The 26,068-nt window shown below is 40.6% G+C and overlaps 1 protein-coding gene and 1 long non-coding RNA gene across 5 annotated transcripts in view; one reads left to right on the top strand and one right to left on the bottom strand.

Annotated features, from left to right (window-relative positions):
- LOC144050260 (uncharacterized) overlaps positions 1 to 436 on the top strand; it is a 47,040-nt gene extending 46,604 nt beyond the window's left edge. The window contains exons 3-4 of the long non-coding RNA XR_013293821.1: positions 243 to 286; positions 360 to 436. This is a non-coding gene — a long non-coding RNA (uncharacterized LOC144050260). The remainder of the gene's footprint in view (positions 1 to 242; positions 287 to 359) is intronic.
- unc13c (unc-13 homolog C (C. elegans)) overlaps positions 1 to 26,068 on the bottom strand; it is a 139,039-nt gene that overhangs the window by 105,152 nt on the left and 7,819 nt on the right. For all 4 annotated transcript variants that reach the window (XM_077563377.1, XM_077563378.1, XM_077563379.1 and 1 more), the window contains exons 2-5: positions 16,593 to 20,802; positions 5,584 to 5,606; positions 4,974 to 5,020; positions 3,490 to 3,568 (exon numbers count right to left, since the gene is read on the bottom strand). In XM_077563377.1, the coding sequence (XP_077419503.1) occupies positions 3,490 to 3,568; positions 4,974 to 5,020; positions 5,584 to 5,606; positions 16,593 to 20,646 (4,203 nt within the window). In that variant the 5' untranslated portion in view covers positions 20,647 to 20,802. The remainder of the gene's footprint in view (positions 1 to 3,489; positions 3,569 to 4,973; positions 5,021 to 5,583; positions 5,607 to 16,592; positions 20,803 to 26,068) is intronic.

The following is a 26,068-nucleotide window of genomic DNA, read 5'->3' as shown; positions in this document are numbered from 1 at the left end:
TATATATATATATATATATATTTTTTTTAAATATTATTATTATTTTTAATATACATGCGCAGCCAGTACCGAATAGCTGTACAAGTTGGCGGACCGGTGCTTGGCGACCTCTGGTGTATACACTGTCAATAATTTGTCCCACCACCAATGTAGATGCACAGATACACACATACACACACACACACACATACGTACACACATACACATGTGAAAATGACATGTATTATTATTTTTTTTTTTAGATAAACATCCTCTGCATCTTTTAACCCATTCTGGAGGAAGTCAGGTGACACAAACACTGCAGACACTGACAGCTGACAATAGCGGACCCGTCTTTACCACCAGCCTTATGTGCGCAGCCCGGTTATGGTAAAGATCTACGGACGGCCATGGAGAGTAGCGGAGGGAAACCTCTACATGAACTGCGAGCGTTGATGTAAGTTTTTTTTAATCTTTTTTTTTTTATCAACATGCACCAGCACTGCTGATGTTGCTGCAGGCAATACGACATGACTGATAGGATCTGATCGGTGGCGATATCGTTGCTTTTTTTCGAATCAATTTCCATCGTTATCCTTCTTTTTTTCTTTTCTTTATGCGTCTTCATTCGTTATGTGGGTAAGCCCTGCTGCTGCTGCCTTGAAGCAATCATACAGCAAATGGAGAGGGGGGAGGGGGGAGGGGGGGGGACATTGACAAAGGAATAGGCATGACAGTTGGGGACGAGCACCAATTGTTTTTCTGACTTCATCCCAAGTGTAAAAGGCTTGTCGAGCGTCACTTTTACATGATTTAAAAGCCTCACACCGTTAAATCAAGAGTCAATGAAGTCTCTCCCGTATATATTTTTGGGTTGAGTTGTCAACATTTCAAGTTAAATCCAATAATCATGATAAAAAGTCGCAAAAAAGGCTGAAATCTGACAACTCACTGAAAAATATCACCCATAGCTGTGATGGGTCTATGTAGGAATGGCAAAATATACAAAGTACACGCAAAATCCCAAAGATAAAAAAATAAAAAAAATTAAGACAACAACCCATACTTACCAAGACAATGTTGGTTATTAATTTCATGAGAGACATGGACAAATACAGCATCAACTCATGTTGTTCACTGTGATATAAACATTCATCAGCATCCATAGTAATTAAAGCATTCACCGTAAAAGAGCCTCCATAACTGTTCAAATAAGCACTTAGGTTCTTCTATTTTTATTTTTTAACACGGCTAAGGCTAAAGTACATGATGATGAGAAACATACATACACAAGAGACAGTCACGGACAAACAAGAATAGACACATTTGTCGTCATTGTCGTTGAGAGGCGGCAACCGTGTGCCGCTAAAGTGGAGCGTGGCGTTACTGTCGGGTATGTTATGACACATTATGTGTCAATAAAAACAAATGGGGGGGAGCAACACTGAGATGCAATGTCAAACATTCTCTCTTGGGTAATTAATCAAGCTGCAATAGCCAATTGCCGCAGTGCTTTGCTTACAGTGATTGAAATGCAAACTTCGGTATTAGTTGTCCGAGCATTATGTGCTTCAACATATCTGAATTTGGGCCCCGCGATGCAACTCGTTTACACAGTGCGCCTGATCCATTGAGGATTGCACGTGGCTTTCATCACTTCTTTATACCACACCAAAGTACTGCGCATTTCCTGATTTTGTGCCTTATTTGTATCAGTTCTGTTCATTTCTATTGTTCAAGATGGCGGTTATCATGACTGGCTCGCGACAGGAGCCGTCACGTCAGTTTTATGACACAAAGATTACACATGCATGTGACCGAGCGTGCGTGTGTCGTCCGCAGTAAATTCTGTAGAGTAAATTTGACTCTATTTAGATAAGGACCAAATAGACTCAGTTTTAGAGTAGGCTAAGATTTACACTAGGAGGAGAGTAAAATAAAGAATTGAAAAAAAAGTTACTCAAGGGTTGAGGAACGAATTTGCGACCTTGGGAAACTGCCACACCACCACCTAAGCTATGCCCCTCCTACTGTTTGCTTATCTCCAAGAGACCAAATACTTTGTTTTTGGATATACTCTATACTCTATATATTTTTTGATATACTCTGCTTTGTGGCTCAGAGAGTAGATCGGCTGTCTCCCAAGCTGAACGTTGTGAGTTTGTTCCTCTACCCTTGAGTGACTTGTATTTACAATCCACCCACCCACCCCCCGCCCCCCAATTCTTTATTTTACTCTGTCCCAAGTGTAAATATTACTCTAAAACTGAGTCTATTTGGTCCCACTCTAAAAAGAGTCAAACTTACTCTACAGAATTTACTGTGTACCCACAGTATACAATGACAGATGCCTGTGGGGAATTGCATTTACAACAATGCATTTCTTGCAGTGTTAATTTTATCCCCCATTTTTAGATTTAGTGTCAATTTTAGTCCAGTTTCAATCACCCTTGTTTTTAATCAGTTAGTCAATCTCATCGTGTTTTTATTAAGTTCATTTTTAGCCGACTACAAATCTAGCATTTTAGTCTTTATTTTTAGTCGACTACAAATCTAGCATTTTAGTCTTTATTTTAGAAAAACTAATTTTTATTCAACGTTTAGTTAGGACAATCATTTTACCCCTGTATATTTTTTTTGGTCAGCAGATTATGTTGAACATTTCTGATCTAAAACTATTTCACATAAAATGTTCTTATCATTTTGATGACAATTTCACACACAATTACAGTATATCAACAAGTGGCTACTATAACGGCTCCATGCTATGAGCTAGTAAGTTAGCCAGCATTAGTTAGCGGTCGGATTAACATTATTGTTGGAACATTATAGCCGTTGGATGAATGCTACGTTATTAAATATAATTTACTCTTTTTTTAAAAAAAAAAACTTTCACCGTGATTCCACCTCCTATCTGTCGAATGTGTTTTTGCGTGTTGCACTCGCTCACTGCAGATTTGAAAAAGGGTGTGTCAGATTAGCAGAGACAAGATTTTATAAAATCATATAATTTTATTTTTGTTTTTGTACATTAACTAAAATGTCTATATATTTTAGTCCAGTTTTTATTAAGTGAAGTACATTATCTTCATTAGTCTACGAAAATGCATACGTATTTAAGCTCAGTTATCGTTATCGGGTTTTAGTCTAGTCCGGTCTAGTTTCAGTCGGGTGAAAAATGTGCATTGCCGAAATTATTTTTGTTTAGTTCATTGACGAAATTAACACTAACTTCTTGTTTGAATTTTCCATAATTTCTTCTTTTTTTTTCTTTCTTTTTTTTACACCACTGCCCGAAAAATACGTCTTTTTTGTTATTATTCCCTTTTATCAAATGTTGATCAGATACCTTCAGAAGGCAATCAGGTCGCCATAAAGCAAAAATGTCTATTGCGCTCCTTCAGTTGATACTCACACAGCACAGGGTTCCACCAGCGTGACACAGCATAAGGTCACTCAGATAGCGTTGACATAAATCACATACAACCCCGTTTGAGGCAGATGACTCACCAGGTCTCGGACAAGAGGCACAGTCCTCTTGCGGCGTAAATCAGGCATGCTGTCAATACCGTAAAGAATACTGCCGGCCCTAGAAAAGCAGACAGATTTAAAGTGTATTAATATCATCATAACGCCATGCGAAGGGGGGACATTACTACCATGAGGTCTTTTGATTTACGCGGGCCAGCGAACATCATGGATCACGCCTCCTGCCTTCACCTGTCTCACCTTTGGATGCGACTTCATTCCATTCCATTGAGATACTGCTTTAGATGCGTTGCAGTTCATATCGCTGGCGATGGGCCTCCAAAATCACGTTTCAGGTGACCCCAAAAATGGCATATTTGTTCATTGCATCTTATAGGCTGTTTAAATGTTTTGGTAAGTGCTGCTGTTTTGGTTTGCAACTGAGTTTAACTGCGGTAGGTTTTCTTTATGGTAGGTCTACACCGTCCTCCCGGCTCTCTATATTGTAACACTCCCCCCCCCACCCGGGCCTGCTCCGCATCTTTTCCGCCGCCGTCCCACCAGCCTCATTCCTTCACCACGAGTCTCTGGGCGGCATCACCTCAACTGTCACTCAAAGCCTCTCTAATGACCTCGACAGCAAATTCCCCCCCTCTGCGCTCCTGCAGCTCCTCAAGCCTTTGTGTCAGGCTGTATGACCCCCAGCCCCGAGTTACACAATGTGACGAGCAGCAGGGCGGGCCCTTGCCTCACCCCCGGGGGCCCTTTGACTCTTGCCGGTTTTATGCGAAGGGCGTGCTCCAGATGGCTAAATAGTGAGCTGGGGTCATGTAGGCTAAATAGTAGTAATGTTTTTGGGAAAACTTTGGGATTTTTTCATGCTACAAAAAAAAAGCCGGTTTAGTATGTTGGTTGCATTTCTGGCTCACAGTCAAAAGGTTAGAATTTCATTTGGGCTTTTTCTGTGTGGAATTCTCTCAGTGTTCCAAATTTTCCCTAGAATTGTTGTTTGTTTATACATAGAAATTGGTGGCTAGGTAAATTCCAGGTTTCTTTACACACTCTACAACAATTGGGATAGTGATCATATTGGTTATGCTCAACGTTTGCACACTGGCGCTCATTTTTTTTTCCACCCATTGACATTTGCTTTTAACAACTCTTAACTAGTCTAAAATGTAATCTTCATATATTATATATTATATTCTTCTAGTTATGGTTTCAAATCCAGATCCTAATCCAGCTAAAATCTGGTAGGCTGTTTAATTTTCATCTCAAAATGAAGCCCAACTGTTTACAGTCTACGGCAAAAAGTAAAGAAATTGCCCTGACTGTTCCAATACTTAGTGTTTAGCTCGCCCTATTTCGCAAATGATCAGGAGCACGCTGCCTTAACTAATTGGGGCTGCCTGGCAGAGAAACAAAAGATTCCTGTCACATTTTACTGCCTCTGTTTGTCGAATAAAACAAAAACAGCCCAACCAGAAATTGTGAATGCAAAATGAGTGGAGTGAGCCAGCACTCACCCTCCAGACTGCAAGCCGAGCAGTTTGGGGTCCAAAATACTGCGAGGCTGGAGGAGAGAAGACAAATTCGGTGTTAACAACACCGCAGGTTCCAAAGCTATGTGGCTAATCACAAAATAGCTCATTCATAACAAAAACACTCCCACATTCAAGAGTCAATTCGGGATAAAGTAAATGATGGGCGAGTAGGAGTAGGAGTAGGAGGAGGAGGAGGAGAGCACAGCGGGAAGGGAGGGAAGCACCAAAGGCAAAAATGGAGCAAATTATTCCACATCAATGTAATTTGTGGGCTCAAGACTGAAAATGATGTCGCTCTTGGTGCTTCAGGCCTGGATATGCCTATTGTGTAATGCTCCCTGTTCACTGACCAAAATAATACGACACACAAAATCCTCAGGAAAAGAAAAAAAGAGCAGGAGTAACAAAATGGGTTGGGACAGGATGACGACATGGATTCTTTTTTACACATGCGGGATTTTCTTTTTAACACCTGACAGATACACCGATACATTTGTTGCTTGGCATTCAGTTTCGGGATGACACATTTCACTGTGCTGACACAAACACATGCACGTGCGTGAACATCACTTAAGAAACAGTGACTTAAAACCTGAGAATCCAAAGCACTGCAGTCTGAAAGGAGAAAAAGACAAGGCAATTCAATCAACAATTATCTTGAATGTGATGTCAGGATAACGGTAACATCATAACATAGACTTTCTGGTGTATTGAGATAAATCATTATAGTTTTGTAACTGAACAAGGGGAAACCTTTATCAACTGTCAAACTCAAATTATTCCCATATAGTTAGCACATAAATTATAGTCAAATGAAAAGCCGATGTGTAATGAAAGTTTTAAAGTTGAGTATTTAATTTTAATTCAAAGGGACTTACTTTTTCTTACTATTTAATTGTTTATATACTAATCTCTAAAGTGTTTGCCCAGCCATCAATTGTGAAATTACATAACAAAGTGAAGCTTCACTGTTTAGAGGTACAATGGTTAATCGACCACTAAAGACGACCAAATTAATCAAGTTTTTATTTTGATAATTAATTAGTTGTTTAGAAACCTCGTTTGATTTAAAAGTGTCCGAATGATTGCGATTTCAGTCTCTAAAAAGTAATTATAACAATGCTCAACATTTTTTATTTCTGGCATTGTACACACCAAACCAGTAAACTGAATCAGAACTGATTTATGTTTGTTTGTCTTTTTTTTTAAATAAAGTTTTGGAGTAAAGGGATTATTTAAAAAAATAAAACAATTAATCGACAAAATGATTGTGAATCAATTGATTATTAAAATAATCATAAGTTGCAGCCATACTTAAGTTGAATGACTTTCTGAAAATTGAAAGGTAAGAAAAGCTGCAATTGTTATTGTTGTTGGTTGCACATATTAACTTCATAATACCTTTGGCTAAAAGAATACTTAGCGTTAGCTTCTGGCAATCCATTTTGGCAAAGTTGTCAATTTGGTGAGCGGGTATTTTTAGTTTGACGATATTATATGCTGTTTGGTTACATTTGGTGTTTTGACATATTTAGCGGGGAAGTTTGCCGTTTAAAAAACAAACAACAACAAAAACCTCTTGTCATATATTAAAACTCTCTGCATGAACTGACACTAGAACAGGGGTGGGCAAACACGGTCCTCGAGGGCCGGAGTCCTGCAGGTTTTGGATGTTTCCCTTCTCCAACACAGCTGATATACGATCAGCTCATCAGCAAGCTCTGCATAAGCCTGAAAACGATCCTGTTGATTGGAATCAGTTGGTGTTGGAAAAGGGAAACCTCCAAAACCTGCAGGACTCCGGCCGGCAAGGACCGAGTTTGCCCACCCCTGCACTAGAAAAATATTTATATGATCTTTGGATAGAATGTCTTTTTTCTCTTTTCTTTTTTGACAGCATATATCTAACGAAAACCCCATATTCACCATATCAAAAATGATGACATGATTTAAAATCAAAATGACTTCACATAGAAAGGCCTTCTGTAAAATATGTTGTTCACAAATCTTCATCTGAGTATCACTTTTTGAATTGAATACTGAAATAAATGAACTTTTCTACCATATTCAAATCCTTTGAGTTGTGACCTATAGAAGCAGTTCAGACACGCAAGGACTCTCTAAATGGAGCCTATCTGTTACTTTCATTCTGATGACATAGGAGGGCTGAGCTAAATGACCAACCATGCACATTGAACACCTCGGATCAATGCGACACGATATAAACGGCATCTTTGATCGAACCCGTGCACCTGATTTAACAGGCATGTTGACACGGTACATTAGGCGAGCGCGAGCAGTTGGCTATCGGATAGCAATTTTTGCAGACAAACTCACGAGAACGCAGGCCGGACCGCAGAGACGTAATTAGTCCAATATTGATCCCCGTATGATAGATGACGGTGCTGTCATAAGCAAACGTACTACAAACTACACACAGGTGTTCATAAGAGAGTGATTAAATTGAAGCCGTAATTAAAACAACCGAAGGCAATTTTGTTGGCTGTTGACACGTTGTCAACAAAACGGTTCAGACAATATTAGATGATGCACTGTGCACTTGAAAGTTAGCACCTATTACGATATTAATGACTAAACATTAAAATAATGCAGCGACTAAAACCCTTTTCTTCCCCAGGAATGCAATCACCTAGCAAAAAATGTTATGGATAAAAATAAATGAGGACTGAATTGTTCAAATCACAGCTTATCATTGCAATGTCAGCCTGCCTCTATTGGCTATTAGCAGGAGACAGCATTGAAGCAGTCCGGTCGAGTGCAAAGTAACTACATAGGCCTTGCATCATGCCATGTTACTATGCTGCCTAGTGGCTATCAACAATATAGAGCAAACGTTTATTTACGGCAGCCAATAAAAAAAGTTGTATAACATTCTTACTTTTGCTGCGAGAAAGAAATTGCAATTGATTCCTTTGGAATATCTGACAAACGTTTTACATCACAAAGTGGACCAATTCAATAATGTATGGCAACCATTTTTGAGTTATCTTAGGCCTGAATACTCTTTATCCATTGTACAAGGTACTTTCTTGAATTTAGCTGTTTTTGACTGATTTTGCAAGTCCCGCAGAATATTTTCTTCTATTGCTATAAAAATATGGAACCTACCAAAAGAAAGATTAGAGTCTCCTCTTTCATCAGGAAAAAAAAGTATATTTGTATCTGTTTCCGTTTTGCAGCAATTAGCATTAGAATATAGCTTCAGTTTCATCATTATTCACAAATCTGTTTAGAACTGTTGGGAAAACAACTTTTTGCAACATGGCCCTGGTTGATCTCTTATACTCGGCTGCCACCTGTTGGCTGTTATTTGTAATAACTACCATTGCTTTAAGCAACCTCTTCATGTCAGAAGCTGTATCAAAGCTTTCTGTATGCTCTAGCATTAAAAAAAACATAAATATGTTTTGGGGAGTGCAGGACAAAGTATTAAAAAGCATATTTAAACGTTTTTGGGTTGGAATGAATTAAAAGAGAATAATATTTTTTTATAGAATGTGTTTATGTTTGGACAAGCAGAGTTATGTTGTATGTGTGCCTTTTATGGTGACAAACGAGTACATCTGAGACTTGGCCAGAACCAACTTCTTAAAGATGTCTTTTGGCCAAACAATTGTTATTCTTTTCTTTACCGTGTCCTATTTTGAGTCTGCTTTATATCAAATTCATTTTTTTCCCTCATCAAATCAATGCTGGTGGTTCCCCATGGACACTTTCATCCATTTGGAAAACCTACAGAGCGCAAATTCATGGTTCACTGTGGCCTAAGCCGCAATGTATCGGATGTGGCTGCACCCGAGCAGAGGAGCAGCACTCAGCTGCGTGTGCAGGCACCATGGACAGCAATCAGCTAAGCTACTTTGAGCCGCAGCCTGACAAGATTGAGCCATCGCTCGTCCACAGCTGCACCAGATAAAAGCCTTACAGCCGGCCGAGATGAACCTCATTTCGCAGGTGCCTTAAATCTCAGGGAAGAAAAAAAGTAACAAAGATAGCGCCCCAGGTCTCTTCTCGTGCTGTGGGCAAAGTGTTGCGCGAGTAACAATCGCAGTAAATTTAACATCTTGGAGCCGACACGCGTGATCACACCTCGCGTAGATCAGCGCTCACTAGAGCAGAAAAGCCTGCTTTTGGCTGATAGTATAAAATACACAACAACACTCGCTCCAGGATGGACCAAACAGAGACACAGTAAATAGATGCTGGTGTATTTCTATTTACTCATACAGGCAGAGGCGCGCACACACCGGGGAGGAGAAGAAAAAAAGCGAGCGAGCGAAACAATCGTTACGTAATCATAAAGCAAGCCCCCAATTCAGTAATAGCTGCATGACACAAGGCTCGACTGTAGAGCTTTAACCTTGTCTCAAACTGATAGAAGGGATTTTACTGATACTTATCACGTCAGGTCACGTCTTACTAGAGGATTTGATAATGCCATCAAAGGCGAGGAGCGGGATAATAAAACGTACAATAATTCAAATTTGCTTTGACAGACTTGCTATCAATATCGCTATTGAGGACATAGGTCAGTATTTCCCTAACCTTACTGAGTCAAGGCACATATTTTACATGAAATAAAAATCTTAGCACACACCACCTAACAAAAAAAAGTCAGAAAATAATAATACAGCCAACAACTGATATATGGAGTGTCAACGTTTGTAGATTTTTGAGCAATTGTTTTACAGTATACCAACAAGAACCCAAAGTGAGTGACCTTGACTTCTGGTTGTGCGTTGAATTATGCTAATTTCTGTTAGCCCGGCCATTATACATTAGCATTAAGCTAATGGAATTTTGTTATAGCTGTGTTTTGGGTTAGGTCATCTTAGTCAAAATGTTCTCCGTCAAGTGTTTTCTGAGCGGCCATGTGATTTAAGGCCTGCTCTCTGTTGCTACTTTGCATTTTTGACTCTCTGTTACAAAACTCTCCTGTCTTGTTTGCGTTTGGATCCTAACCTCACAAGACAGATCGTGTTCAATGTTAACTGGTTAGATTTGATGATGTTTAAGTACCACGGATTGTCACACCCACCTAAGTGGGGCGAAATTCATTCTCCGCATTTGACCCATCCCGTGAGGCAGCGGTGAGCAGCAGCAGGGGCTGCGCTCGTGAATCATTTGATGATCTAACCCCCCCCAATTCCAATCCTTTAATGCTGAGTGTCAAGCAGGGCGGCAATGGGTCCCATTTCTATACTCTTTGGTATGACCCAACCAGGGATTGACCCCACAACCTCCCAGTCTCAGGGCGGACACTCCACCACTAGGCCACTGAGCTGCTTTATATAAAGTGCATGTGAGCCCCCAAGATAGTAAAAGCACTGATTTTATTTTCACATTGAGGCAGCACTTCATTACCAGGCCATTAAATTACACTCGTCAATCAGTGTAGGCGGCACATGCAGCACATTGACAAATATTAACACCAAACTATATAAAAATAATTCTCTAACAATCAATCACCATCTCTGATAGATTTCATTTAAGTAAAATGAATACTTGAAGCAGCACCATAACAACAGAATAACATGTATTTGTATCCCTTTGAGGAACATATCTCCATATTCAAGCTAAACCTGACCTTCATCCCACGTGTGTCAACACATTATTCAGTTTGGTAACCCGTTGCAGAATACATAAGCAAAAAGGCTCCAACTTAGTCTTAACTTTTCTAGCTACTCATTTCTACAGTAGAAAAGATAGAGTTGTTTGACCAAAGTGCTTGAATGATAAATTATCAATAATTATCATCATAGATTGCATTTATTTCATCAAATAAATCTCAAAGTGCACATAAATTACATTGTGATCATACATTGTTGTGCATGCCTTCAACTGGAAGCCTTTCTTTGTGGTGGTTTACTTGAAATGACACGAGCCAGTGCTGGTTGCAAAAAAAAAAAGCGAGGTCATCGGGTTCAGACAAAATTGTGGGCATGAAACCGGCTAAAGAATAGTCTTTATGCTCTGTTGCTCACCCTGGAACTCACACAGACGGACAGCACGGAGACTCACTCCCGTTTAGTAGTGACAGAAGATAATAGGGGGATGCCAAAGGATGACATTCTCAAATAGTGTCATCAATAAAAGCTATCAGCAAATATCCGTTGTAGCATATTTAAAAATTGGTACGCTACACAATAACAAACAGTGCATTTCATCTGAAATGAAAAAAAGAAAGTGGGTTGAGTGCTGGATAAGTCAGTGGGATCAAATGAAAAGTGAATTAATGTTCTTTGCCTTTGCCTATCGAGACTTCAGAGTGTAGCATCTGAGAATGCAATTACTGATCTTGGCAAGCACGATGACAAATCGTTGAAAGCATTTTCAGCAACCTGTTGGTTTCTTTCAAGTGGACTGATATCAGTGAGGCTTTTTTTTTCCCCTGATGCATGCTTAACACTTCATATGCCGACGTATGAGTGCTGGCGAGGGCTACTCAACAGCACTCTTTTGGCCTGTTGGGCCGTCGAACCAAGCACATGGAGAAGTTCACGCTTTAAAAGTCCTCAACGAGACGATTATTTATCTCCATACGCTAATCCGCATTTCGAGTGACTAACCGCAGTGTGGTGGTGAGCTGCGGTGCTAAAAGGTGTGCACAGATGTGCTTATCAGGCAGCTGTTGCTGAGTTTAATTGCCATTTGCAACTCGATCGAAAAGCTTTGTTCTTTGTTCCTGTTCTAAATTGGTTCTGCCGCACCTTGCACCCTCTCAGATGGCGACTGACAGATTCTGCTTTATACTCGAATCACTTAATATTGGATGTAAACAGCAGGTTTAAAAGCTCATTTCTTCTGTAGTGCCTTTATTTCCCAGAGGTGAGGGAATAGGGTCTCATACCTGAGTTTCAAATTTTAGAATTTCTGACTTGCTTGGCTAAAACTTTAGAGACTTGATATTGACTAAGTATTCATGACCCTTGCCTCTTTCAAATATATATTTTTTAAAGAAAAGTATTTTTTTGTAGTACATGCAAACCTAGTCACTGACCCAATAGGCTACAGTATGATTAGAAGGGCAGAGGCCACTTCCGTGGCTAAAGCCACAGCTTAGCTAACCAATAGCTAGTCGAACCTTAACTAAGCTTCATATTGTTGTTGCGTTTAATTGAGAACAACGAAGTAATAGACAACACAGAGAGTGGTTTGAGAACTATTAAATGTGATTACGAATGCAGAATAGGTAACCAACTTAACTCGTGGGCAGTATTTTATTTTGAAATGGCTTGGTCAGAACCAACAAAAAGCCAAAAAATGGTCACAATAACGCCTAGGGGTTAACGTGAAAAATCTACTTTTTGGAGCGTTCAACCATGTTAAAATGTTAATTCCTCACCAAAAACATCAGCAAAGTGGTGTTTTCCTCCATTTGCCCCTCTATGAGAAATTCTAGGTCAGGGGTGCTCAAGTTCGGTCCTCGAGAGCCCATATCCAGCCTGTTTTCCATGTTTCCCCCCTGCAGCACAGCTGAATCTAATGATCAGCTAATCAGCAAGCTTTGCAGAAGCCTGATAACGATCCTGATCATGAATCAGGTGTGTTAGTGGAGAGAAACATGGAAAACAGGCTGGATAGGGGCTCTCGAGGAGCGAAAGTGAGCACCCCTAATTCTGCTCTCCAAGCACCAGCCCCTCCCAAACTGAGAAAACGAGCTGTTGGACATTTTTGACATCATGAGGTGCCACCCCCGCACCGCTTCTGCGGACTGAACGCACCTCCATGGGATAGTGACAAAAGTAGCCTTTGTCAGTAAACATTCAAAGCAATTAATTATCCTTCACATTTGTAATGCCAAAGTGCAATGACAATTGGCCGTCTTAAAATCCCAGAAAGGGTTCTGGCTGACACTTGTGTCAACTACAAGTAAAACTTTTTGTACTGTTGATTTTGACTGAACGAATGGTGCAGTGGTTAGAGTGCTCGCCCTGTAAGCAGCAGGTCTTCAGCTCGTGACCTACTCAGGGTTGTCTTTTTTTTTTTCTCTCTTTTTTTTTCTTTCTTCCCGATTCTCCCCTCCTCTTCCACTACGATTTCTTGAGGTGGGGTTTTACTGAACCGGGCGTTTTACTTCGGCATTAGAAAAAATAGCCAGCAAAATACCTACTATTTCATTTTAAAAATTACATCGCCTCAAAGGTAAGATTTAATCATTATACCGATCTTGATTTATGTACCATTGAAGACCCCTAATTTGGGTAAGAAACCTGATAAAGGAGCAGATTACCTTTTTATTTGCCTGACTTCAGGGAAGGCTGCATTGGTTCAGTTTCCCCTCTGTGATGGTGTGAGTGTGAATGATTGTCTTGTCAGTTTCTATTTGTGTCATGTGATTGGCTGACAACCACTCTAGAGTGTAGTCTGCCTGACTTCCAACTGAGTTTGCTACTGCCTTAATTAGAACATGAGCTTCAAATATCTGTGAAGGTAATGCCAAACTCGCAGCTAGGCTGAAAACATAAAAACCACCGGAAAACACCTCCATCACAGACAACCTCCTTGGCAGAGGTAATTAAATGATCTGTCATTTCTAATGCCGCAAACTACTTCCATGAGAATGAACTTACGACAGAAAGAGAGATGTGTTGGGGACTTCACAGCTCTCTAGGCCACGTAATTTTAGCTTCGAAAAGACCCGGGAGTCATTAGTTGTGAGTTGGTTATAGCACTCATTACTTGCTGAGACTCCAGCACTGCCTAAGGACCAGGACTGCACAACAGAATGAACAAATAATATACTCTAGTAGTGTGCAGTACTCAACTTTTTTTTTTAGTAGTAGTAGAAACATTTGCAGGTTGATTACTGCTCTGAGTATGTATTTATATTAGTTTTTTTGTTCTCAGCAGAAACTAGCATTATGCAGACTGAAATCCCAGAAAATTATTAATTAAATTATTATTAATGATAGATGACGCATTTGCCATGTATCCACCGGAGTCACAGTAACACCGTATCCTCCAACGAGATCATTTGATGCATGACAACATATAAAATTAATTGGAAAAGCAGAAAATAGCCTGGTTGACTTCATTTTTCCATTCTTTATCGATGTTCGTTTATACCAAAAAGTGACACGGAAAAGTGCCAGATTTTTCTGGCATGAGAATTAAGGTGACAGCGGGGTGGTGTTACTCTGGCGTAAAAATCAACGTAACCCTTGGAACGCAGACTCTGACTAACTAATGCAAACACATTGGCCGTAACTATAAAACAATCAAAAGAAAACCCTTAAATGGCAAAAAGTACAAACAGTTTTAATCACAAATAATGGCGTAGGATGAAAAAGATTCTTGTTGCAGATGCATCACACCTATCTTAACCCTAATTGTCCAACAAGTGTCAAAATACACTAACCACTATAAAACTTATTCCTGATGTAAAAAACAAAACAAAACAAAAAACAATGCTCAACATAGACTGAACTAAAAATCTAGTGAGTTATCCACCAAGGTGTGTGATTTTGTGACAATGGGTTAACTAAGTGGTGCAATATATATATATAGGAGTGTGTGTGTATGTACTTCTCTACACATGTATACTTCTGTGAAGACTTCTACTTATTGCTGCACTTCTTATTTATTTTAATTATCTCTCTCTATTCTGTTGTTTTTCTTACTGTAAACTACTGCTGCACTTCTTATTTAATTTTGATTGTATCTCTTTCTATTCTGTTGTTTTTTCCTTACTGTAAACTGCAGCTGGACGGAGTCCAGGAAAAAGTTCCCCACGGGGAAAATAAAAGTATATCGTATCGTATCGTAAATCAGAATTGTACGACCTGGTGTGGACACTGTATGGGCGTTCTGGCGAGATCACAAGTTATGCGCAATTAATTAGTTTGCGCAGCGTCAAAGAAATGCGTGGTCATGAGGCACAACAATGCTCCCTCACTTATTATCATACGTGTTTGAATATTATTTTAACTGCACTACCATAGGTTAGTCATAGTCAATACCTTGTTCTGATTTATGTACAAATTAGGTTTAAGATACCGCAACAGAATTGCATCATAAACAAAAGCCCTCCTGTAATCATCTACTGTACCCCAAAATATCTTTAAATACTTTGATCCGACTTACAGTAGCTAGCACGTGTCCAAAAATGCATCCGATAAAAAGAAACGTCTCACTACAGATGGTGAAAAGAGGGCCATAATTGGAAGCACACACATGCATATTCTACCCCTCATTAGCTTTACGCCTCCATCCCATGTAGCCAATCGTCATGTGTGCTCTGATGCGTGCTGGCTGGTCTGTGTGCGAGCTGTGAAGGGAAGTCTCAGCAATGCCACTCCTGCCAACTCCCCCTTCTTCAACTGGCTACAGCAGTGTCTGTATTCAGATGCTAATTCACACTCCCAAGGGCATTCTGTAACCAGGTCAGCCTTGCTTGGAATATTTATAGAGGTCTGCTGCTAGTGAAGTTTGAAGGAGGTACACCCTTTTTATGCTTAGTGCATCATTTCTTAGGAATGTGTGGCTATGAAAAATGCACTTTACAGGGAGAGAAGAGCCCCTGGTATTGTGTAGGTGATACCCCCAGAATTCAAATTATACTGATTCAGTAGAGCGGTTCTCACCAGGGAATCTCTCCAAACTTTCAGAGAGGTTGGGCTTTCTCGATAGGTTTTAGGAAACTTCCACAAATAGGATGTTAGGCTCAGCATTTGCCCTAAACTTTCAGAAGTGCACAGGAGGTCTTCAATTTATGACGGTCTGGCGTTTCAAGCTTAAGAACGACACTATAAAGTAGTTTCCGCAGTGACATAAGAATATATGGTCACATGGCTCAATAAGGCAGTGTAGAACCTCACGATGGATCATGTTCCATATCACATATCATGTCTGTGTGTATGGTACAGTTGAATACAGTGGAAACCAGCAAAAGGCTATGACATTGATTGTTTCTGACAGTCAAGGGGAAAACATGACTGGACAACACAAACCAAAAGGAGAAAACCACTCAAACTGTGTGTGCCACCAAGGTACAAAAAAAACAGCCAAATGTCAGTAAGCCGTGGCACGTTTTTATCATGAGTCCTATGCCCGGAGTCCACTGCATGCCTCACCTCGAACATGCAACACTGAGGGTGATTCAGTCTGTCAATGAGTCAGTCTTGTCAAAATGGCGCTTCTCTGTTAGCCGAAAAAGTCAACACAAGTTAAAATGCACTGTCATAGATTACAGCGGTGCACTGATTATGAAACTATGACTACTGACAGCTTTTTTTCAGGGTTTTTTTTTAACGTTATGTCAGTTGCTGAAATATATAGTATGTAATATATTGTACCTAATAACCTCTAGATCATATGAGCTCAGCCCTCTTTTTTTTCATGGATCAGTGGTTACAACAAGGTGCTGGATTGCCAACTGTGTTCTCATCTCATGATGCCAAATAACGGACAATTTAGCTTATGTCATACCGGTCAATGCAATGAGCTCAATTCGATTTTTGATTTACAATGAAAGGCTATGAGAGATCTAAAATGATCATGCCCAGCGTAGGGAGATTTCTGTCTTTACTGCATGTTGTCAGAAGCAGGTATATCAAAATGAATGGGAAGGAGTCCTACCTCCTGCCAAGATCTGTTGCTCCAGTTCAGCCATCTGTTTCCGGTATGCCCTCAGAGCAGCCTCTTTAAATGTCGGTCGTATGCGCTTCTTTGGTGGTGCTTCAGTGGCGGCAGGCTTCTCCTCAGCTATGCTTTTTCTTTTGTCATCCTCATGTTCATCCACTTTCTCCGATACCTCTGTGGTCTCCTCCACCAGCTCCTCAATCTCCTCGATATCATCGTCACCCTCTTCCAGCTCCTCGGTTATATCATTGTCCTCTGTCTCGTCAGGTTCCTCAACATCCAAATACTCCACCATGGCGTCATACTCGGCTGTGTCCTCGGTCACGTTGGTTTCATACTCCTCACTGTACTCCTCATTGTACTGTTCATCCAAGCCGCAATCGTACTCTAGGACATGTGCCTCTTGGCTCGCATCGTTGTCTCTTGTGGCACCGAAATCTTCTGAAGTCTCAAAATCTTCAGGGACATCATTCTCCTGAGAAGGCTGGACATCCTCAAATGCATCAGTGTCCTGAGAAGGCTCGCATTCCTGCAAAAGTTCTTCAGTTTCGTTAGCATTAGTCCTGTTCTCTAAATTAGCCAGAACCTGCTCCATCACCTCAACATAGTGGGTCTCACCATCCTCTGATTGTTCGACAGCTTCAGTCTCTGAAGTTTTATTCTCCTCCTCCGGTTTGTGGTAAACAGGTTCTTTGTGAGCAGCTGGGTCTACGGGTGAGGGGGAGTTGGAGGTGGAGAGTGTGCGGAAACGCCCCATGAATGACGAAGAAGAGTTTGTGGGTTCTTCAGGAGGTGCGGGAGTATTCTGAGGGCCAGTTTTCCACACAACCTCCAGAGCTGATTTAGCCCTTTGCAGCGTAGACCCAAAGCCAAAACCAAAAGACTTCTCGCTGAGGTCTATACTGAGCCTGCTGCTCCACGATTTAGGCACCTCCTCAACCTTTTCTGTTCGAATCTCACTCTGACTGCGATACATAGTTGTGGATTTACCTTGAGTTTGGTGAAAGCTGTGATTGACATCAATTTCAGGAAATGTTTCCTTTGGAACTGGTTTTGAAGCTTCCTTGGGGGCATCTTTAGCAATTATTTTCGGGGAATCTGGAGAGACTACCTGAGGTGATTGACTTGGAGATGCCTTAGGGGCTTCTTTGACGGACACCTTCGGGGTCTCTTTAGAAACCGGTGCTTCTTTGATTGGAATGCTTGAATCCTTTTTTGGCGGTACTTTATTGTTATTGGTGTTCTCCTTATTCTGTTCTTTAGGTATCTCTTTTGGGAGTACCTTTGCGGCATCTTTGGTAACCTCCTTAGCAGCAGGTTTCTGTGTGCCTTGTAGAGGTTCTTTAACACTGATCATAGGGGACTGTTTAGGGGACTCTTTTGGGGACTCTTTGGGAGTGGAAGCTGGACTCATTATCGGGGTAATTTTAGGGCTGTCTTTTGGTGACTCTCTTGGACTTTGTTTTGGTGTCATGGCCTGGGAAACCTTCGGGGCTGCTCTGCTGACTTTAACCGTCTCACTGCAAATGACCTTAGGCGCTACTTTAGCTACATCTTCAACAGTGGGTTTTGTAGAATATTTAGTTGTAGGTTTTTGGCTGTCTTTGGGGAAGGCTTGAGGGGTCTCTTTAACTGTGGATTTCTTCTCTTTCGTTAGCTCTTTTGGAGTGGCATTTGATGTCACTTTAGATGAATTCTTTGCAGATACTTTAATAATTTCCTTTTCCTGTGTGTTGGGGTTTTCATCTTTCAACACAGTTTTAGTTTGTTTATTTGTAGTTTTAGCTGTAGCTTTTGAGGCATCTTTAGATGATACTTTTGCACTTTCTTTTGCTACTCCCTTGGAACTCCCTTTAGACTGCCGCACATGTGTTTTGGTGGACTCACGGTCTACAACGGGTGTAATAATGTGGGTGGTTATTGGGGGCAAGGTGGGTTCTCTGTCAAGCATCATGAACTCCTCCTCCCCTTCAAATTGTAAATCAACTTCTTGGCATTTAGTGATATTCTCTGGAAAACCCGGTATGGTAGTTGGGTCAAATGGACTGCTGACCTCTATGGACGCTTCCAAGCCTGAATCGGCTCCTTGCTCTAGATGATGCCAGTCTTTCCAAGGTGACAGGTCAGCTTGCAGAGAAAGTTGGGAGCCACTGTAGTGGCTTCTGTCCCCAGACATGCAAACAAGTCCATTGCTCACCCCACTGTCAACAGTCTCAGTGGTCTCGACCTCATTGTGTTCATAAGGTTGATTCTCATGGCTGAGTGGGTGACTGGGGCTAGCATACCAAGAGGATGCCATGTCCTCTTGTTTCCTCTGCCACAGTTCTTGATCTGAGGAGGATAACAGGGAACAGCCATTGGCCCGTGTAAAGTACTGGCTCTCTGAAAAGTCCTCCGAGTATGACTGGCAAAGTTTTGAGCAGTCTGATTCCGAGCGGCTGAGTTTTGGTGTGGAGTAGTCACTCTGAGAGAGCCAACCAGAGGTTACATCGGAATAGTAAGCCTTTCCATGCTTATCGGGGTCATAGTATGAGTCATCGGCATAGTGAACTGCACCTGAGTAGCTCGCTTCCTCCCCTGACCGGCTCTGGTCATGGGATCGTCTTTTCTCTGATTTGCCCTTGTGAGCGGGCTTTGAAATCACCATTGCATATTTGTTTTTGCTTAGCTCATCTAATTCCTTGTCACTGTCCATGGAATCCCAGTCATCACTCTCTACTACTTTATCTTTCCCTGATACCTTAATATCCATACTTTCATAGGTTTGTGAGGAGGACATTGCCTTGTCCTTTCGCTCTTTCCCTTCCCGAGTTAAGCTGTCAGTAGAAACTGTAATTCCAGTTCCTTTAAGTTTATAGCATTTTTTCAAGACTAAGTCCCTGTCTTGGGGTGTTGCAAATATAACTATAATGGGACGAGGTTTTGCATTAGAACATTCTCGTGTTTGTCCTAACCTGTGAGCGAGCTCGATTTTAATTGTTTTATAGGCATCAGCAAGACCCATTTTGTCTTTTAGTAATTTATATATAAGATGTTCTGTTTTCTCTGACCTTTCTTCAGGAACATTGAGGATACGCAGAGTAGAATTATTGGCCTGGTGGCTAATTTGTTTTATGTAGTCATGGATGTCACGCGTTTCCCTCCTTGACTGCACAAATCCAGAGCGAAGTTGCTCAATCTCGCTCTGAACTACTTCCACACTGCTGGAGATCTCGTCTATTGAGCTCTTCAGAGCGTTGACATGGCCACGTAGTTCGGACAGTTCTGTCTCTATCTGGCTGATCCCCTGCAGTTCCTTGAAGATCATCTCCATGACATCCTGTGTCTGACTGATGCATCCCGTGGAAGAGGAGCCGGGTTCCAGAGTGGAGCTCTTCTGCTGCCGTCCCGCTCGGTCCAAGGACTTGCTCCGGATGCCAAGGGTCTTCCTCCAGTTGCTCACCTCGGAGTCCGAGGAGACACATTCCTGACTCTTCTTCCATTTCCTCAACTTGCGAAGAGCTCCCAGCCGGAGAGTGTGCAGACTGGAGCGTTCCACTCGTTCGCCCTCAGAACTCCCGTCGGAGGGAGCCAAACTGATGAGGCTCTTCCGGTTCCGTCTTACTGGCATAGTGTGCGATTTATGCTCATCCAGCCTCCGGATAGGCTTCGCGTCGCTCAGTGTGTCGGAATAGCTACTGTCGATTGAAAGAACCTCGGGAAATATGCTCTCATTGTTGTTGTTCAAAAAAGGGGCGGTTTTAGGGAGTCCATTTGCGATGGCCACGCGATAACTGAAAGTGGGCGACAGGGACGAGCAGTCGTTCTTGCCGTCGTCGTCTTCCAGCGATACGTTACGTGCTGAGGAGCATTTGGAGATCTTTTTAACAGTGGTCTTCACTGTGTTAGACAGAGTTGGATTATGTGCTTGCAGGTCAGTGGTCAATTTTGTTGGCTCTTTATTTTTACTTCTCTCTTTCTTCTTGATTTGGTTTGCCAATTTCTTTGTAAACATTCCTTTGCAAATCTTTTCAATGTAAGCTGATATAATCTTGATGAGGGTAGAAACCATGGATGGCAACCCTGAAGACTCCCTAATATTAACAAGAGAAGGAGTACATGGAGAAGAGAGCTCTGGCACTGTGAGGATTGTCAGCTTGTTTTTGTGAAGGGCAGACCATATGGTGAAGCAACTGGGTTGTGTTTATATCCAGTATAGGAAATCCCCCTGTAAGGGGAACAAGAAAATGATTAAATTGTTTTAGCAGGATTCTGTTTTACACTGAAAATATAGATTATTCATTCACACATACGAACAAAAATACCCTTTGTCAATGGTATAGTGAATGATAAAAGAAATGATGGCAAAAACAATGTCATTCGATGATGGATGTCAAAATATTAATTTTCTCAAATCAAGTTTCAACACAAGACGAATGCAGTTGTCAGATATCGTGCAGCACTTTCCATTCATTGATTATGATAGCAAGTATGACATATGAAGTAATTAAACGTTGAAAGTTAATGACCTGTGCTTCCATTTGTTTCACGTGCAAAGGCATGATGTGTATGGCTTAGTATTTGAATCATTCATGTGTTGATAATACACGGGTGCAGCAGACTGTATGCTTGCAAAGGCATCATGTTGAAAATTTAAACAGTCTGAAGTAGCTGCTGGAGACGTTGTTTACCAATGAGAGAAACCGGCCAACTGAGTCGAAAGAGTAGTGTTTGTCATTCAGAGGTTTTGACAGTTGCTTCATATTAGTCCTAGGATTTACAGTGTTGATGCTACAGTCTACTACAGCCTCATGCCCACAAAGACCTGCACATGTCAAATGAGCTGTAAAACACAGCCTCACTGTTTTGCTTTAATAGAGAATTACATCAGCATGTGCTTTTGGTTCGAATATCTATGGTATGGTTTCTTCTTGCACCATACATTAATTAGACATGAGACTTGACTAGTTGTTATTTTCATGGAAAAGATACAAGTAGAGCCACTTCATATTAGTGGAATGGTCGAATTTCTAAAGTCAAACACAACTGGATTGTCCGATGAGTTTTTCTCCTAGAAAAAAACTGCAGGAGTTAAAAAAAGAAAACCAGCTGAAATTATGATTTGTCTGATTAGCATTGTCTGCAGCTTCCAATTTATTATTCAAATATGTTGAGCAATAGCATGGAATTAGCAATAACACAATAGCTTGTTAACTACCAGTACAGAGTGTAAATCAGCTGATGATAGGCTCCACCTCACATGCAACCCTGATGAGTACAAGCGGCAGAGAAAATGTATAGCTGAAAAATAGTGGTGCTCTAGTACGATATTGTGTATGGTATTTAGTGAAGACCTGTTTACAGGCATAAAGCAACTTCTATACACCTTGCATGGAAATAGCAAAGACTTGATGTGCCCTGACATTGCCACACAAACCAAGAAGTGACGTAATCTTGCTGTCGGGGTCGGTTAATCAGCATGCCGCTAAGGGTGCTCCGAGACACCTTTCTGGTTGGCCCATGTCAAGTTAACCCATTAACATCATTCCTTCAGGACTGCTTTTTCAATTTTATACATCAGTAGCCCTGCAGTCATAGCCCACCTACACAACTTCTACTGACTGACCTCCTCTGGAGACAGTGTGGGCACAGATAGCACTTGATTGACGTCTACCATACACGGTTCTTTTCTTTTTATTGGATCAGAGTGTCTGAGTTTTTGACTTCATTATCGTTGTATTAATTCAGAGAGGCCTGGAGATATATAACTCTCTTTATAGCTCTCCAACTTCCACGCCGACAGTTCATTTTTTTTATCAGCCAGCCTCATCAGAAGCATCTTTGAGTTTTTGATGGCGGGGACTTTAACTACATTTGTAAAGTACTTCCTCGGGGATGTTGATTGGGGATAGGACAAAAACAAAATTAGGCTCACAATTTAGAATCAACTTCGAATTTAGTGACGCTGCTCTGACTTTCAGTTGTATATAATTCATATGATATGGCCTAAGGTTTGGGTTATTAGCACAGAACTATGAGAAGAACTCTGTTGGAAAATGAGTTTCTTTAATATTCCGGCAACATAACCCGAATTTGTATGACAGCCACACTATAGTGCATCACTATCCTAATCTAACATAGTCATAAAGTCACAATTTCAGTTAAGTATAAACAATGTGATGTTGACCTGTCTTAACATCATATGTCGGCGTCATTGTAAACGTTATACTTCCTCTCGGTTATTCTATGTTTAGGTGGTAATATTGTATTGTTACTGCTAGTAAAAGTAACCACAGTTGGGAATAACATGCAGCAAAAACAACACATTTACACAAACTCAGTTTGCGTAGTATACCATCCATCTCATTCTCAGTATCATGTTGCAGACCTTACAGTGACCAGCTGTCCTCTTTAATCAAATTTTAGCAGCCTTTAACCTGTTTAAGTCCTGCATAGGGTCATAGTCTTTTTAGTCAACATTAAAGTAGCACTAAGGAACTTTTCCAACTTAATAGAATATTTTCACAACTCTTCTGATGAAACTTAAAACTAGTTGAATTACATTCGCCATGGCCTAAGGGGTCTGTATCATTTTTACTGGCACTAAACAACTTTGAGGAGGATGGTAGGAATACTGCCACACAATAAAACTACAAGTACTGACGGCCTTACGGCATACATCACTTCCCCCTTTCCTCATGCAAAGACGGAAGTCAATTTGTCAACGCACGATTACTGCTTTCCTGGCAGAAGCTGCAAAACAACTGAAACATTTTGTCTGAGCAAACAAAAAAGAAAATGGGAAGCTACCCGGATAAAAGGACAGTCAAGGATCAACATTGTTCCGGCTTTCACTCGCTGGCGTGACCTAAAAAAAAAAAAATCGTGGGAAATGTGGTCTTCCTTCGGGAATAACCTTACCGCTTTCGTCTATATGGCGCCGCCATAATCAACATAAACTGAAAGTTCCTTAGTGGTGCTTTAATGCAATCATTGGAACATCTTGCATGTCATTCATAAAAACAGAATTGTCACTGCTGTTGTTTTGATGAAGTTAAAGCATCTGTCATATAATTTGTTACATTTCAGAGATGGTAATTGAAAGAGGAATAAAATTATTTGTCCTCTTTGCGTGTTCCAAAACTTGAAGACAGATTTAATGTAAGAAAAAACACCTTTGCAAAAATGATTTTAATCTAACAGAGATCTCTGGACATCGTAACAATTCATCACTTAACAGGTGGAATTCAGAGCGCCGAATGTGTCTCTTCCGCGTGTAAAATGGCTTCTTATAGTTAAAACCGACCGCCTCTCTTTCATTTGTCGACAAAACATACTCTCTGGGTACTTTTCCGTGAGCGATGGCGAAAACAGAGTCAGGGGTGCGTGTTCGAAACAGATTCTGTTCTCAAGGACCAAATGTGTTTTCCCACAGAGAAGGAACTTCTAGACCAAATAATATGTTCCAGCTTAGGGTCTAATTATACTGAGTTCAACACTACTTGCTTTACACGTCTATAAAACCTTTCAACATGGTTAATATAAAGAATTAAGATGTTAATAATGTATAACAATGGTTAATATATGAAAATAAAGAATTTAAATGTTAATAATATCTAACATAATGCGACTAAATCCTGTTAAATACATTAGTTACATAACTTGTGTCATCTTTTAGAAACACTAGTTACTGTGTTGTGGTTTCCGGCACACATGCACACAGACATCTGTACAGATCATTATGACAATATGGTTTGCACTCCAGTGAAAAGCAAATGTATCAACTTGCCCAATGAGTAATTGTTAAGCATCTCTCTGATGGAGCATTTCTATAAACATCACCGCTAGTCACAAACCCCCATGAACTAATTATGACACTACATTTTCCCATCAACCTTACAGCGCTTTATTGCCAGTTTCGGCTAACTGTTTAACTGCCCAGCTGCAACTTTACTGTTGTGCCTTGCTACCTCATTCATCGTAATCCAATAAAAAATCAATCCATCATCTAAAACACTAGTTCTCCTGCCCAGCTCACGGCGTCAAACACATTCTCATATCCGACGGGCGTCACAGGTTGATTGCTAATTATCCTCCAAACAACCTCTTGTCTGCGAGTGTTGTTGACACCTGCCTCAGTAGTGTTTCCTTTTTAGACACAAATACGCCCGGCCGGCTGTTTCACACGCTCTTGTTTCGTTTAAAAAATACAAGACCTGTGAGTCAAAAGGCATTTGCTCTCTCTAAAGATGATGGCGCTTCAGCGGCATCGTTCAACTCTCCTAAGTGCCTAAAATGTAAGTCAATACTGTTAATTTAATGTTTGAATCCGTGGCTGATGGGTTGATGTTAAGGGGAGAGATGTAGGGAATTACACGGTGCTTTAATATGGGCTTGTCATACCCCCGGCAGCTTGAAATGAGTATATACAAACTACTGTGATTGTTTCAAATAACGATGCAAGCTTTTGCCTTCAAGGAGACGCACAATAGTACAATTCAAAACAGTCCCCGGGTCTTTTAATTGTGTGACATGGTTTTGTCAAAAATACTTCAAAGATGAAGATTTTGTGCAGACTTTACATGCCGGCTGCTTTCTTGAACTTAAAGTAGCTGAGCCCTGAGTGTTGAAATAAGAATTTTAACTCATGGAGGCAGTATGGGCACATGATTGAATGTACCACAAACTGTGATTCCAAAATAATGTATCACTTTAAACTCATCTTAGAACAACCCTTACAAATAAAGGGCTTTCAGATTATTTGATTTCGAGAAAGCGCAAGTATGCTAGCGTGTATTTTGCAACTCATGATTGATATCTCCACCCCAATATTTATAATTGACTAAATGCATAGTTCCAACCCTAACCAACCTAACCAAAAACAGTTTATTATTGCTTAATTAAAAAATATATATATAGTTCCACGGCACCATCTTGTAGCATCTTGGGCAGTTTTAAAAAAAAAAACTCAAAACAGCATATAGGCGAGTTTTCAATAACTTGTTTAGATTCCCACTTGTTGGGTTGGCAGTCACTCCAGAGATCAAACTATTTGTACACAAGCCACTAAAACATCAGTTTATCATAATACAGGCACATTAAAGTTAGAAGAGATGTCATGAATAAGTGATTGATGATCCATATCCATTTTGATAATGTAATCAGGAAACTATCATTACACATTCGTGAGATGACCCACTTAATTAGAAATGGAAAACTGTCTCTTTTTTTTTTTTTACGTGTAATCTGACAATCTAAAATGAGCGAGTTTCTTTCCAGCGCTTTCCTGTATTGTGGCTTGTGCAGTGAAATGAAAGTAATAATTGAATATGATCTGCACACTTGAATGCTACAATATAATGAGCAGAAAAGGGAGGGTACGTGAGCCAGTGTAAAATTGGGAGAAATAATGAGTGAAATGAGGTGAATTAAAATTAACAAAGTGAAGGTAAAAGTGGCAGGGATAGCTTGCTGTGTTGTTAGTGAATGGAAGA

This window comes from Vanacampus margaritifer, chromosome 4 (assembly GCF_051991255.1).
Source record: "Vanacampus margaritifer isolate UIUO_Vmar chromosome 4, RoL_Vmar_1.0, whole genome shotgun sequence".
Taxonomy (NCBI): domain Eukaryota; kingdom Metazoa; phylum Chordata; class Actinopteri; order Syngnathiformes; family Syngnathidae; genus Vanacampus; species Vanacampus margaritifer.
This window is presented reverse-complemented; position numbering and strand designations above follow the sequence as displayed.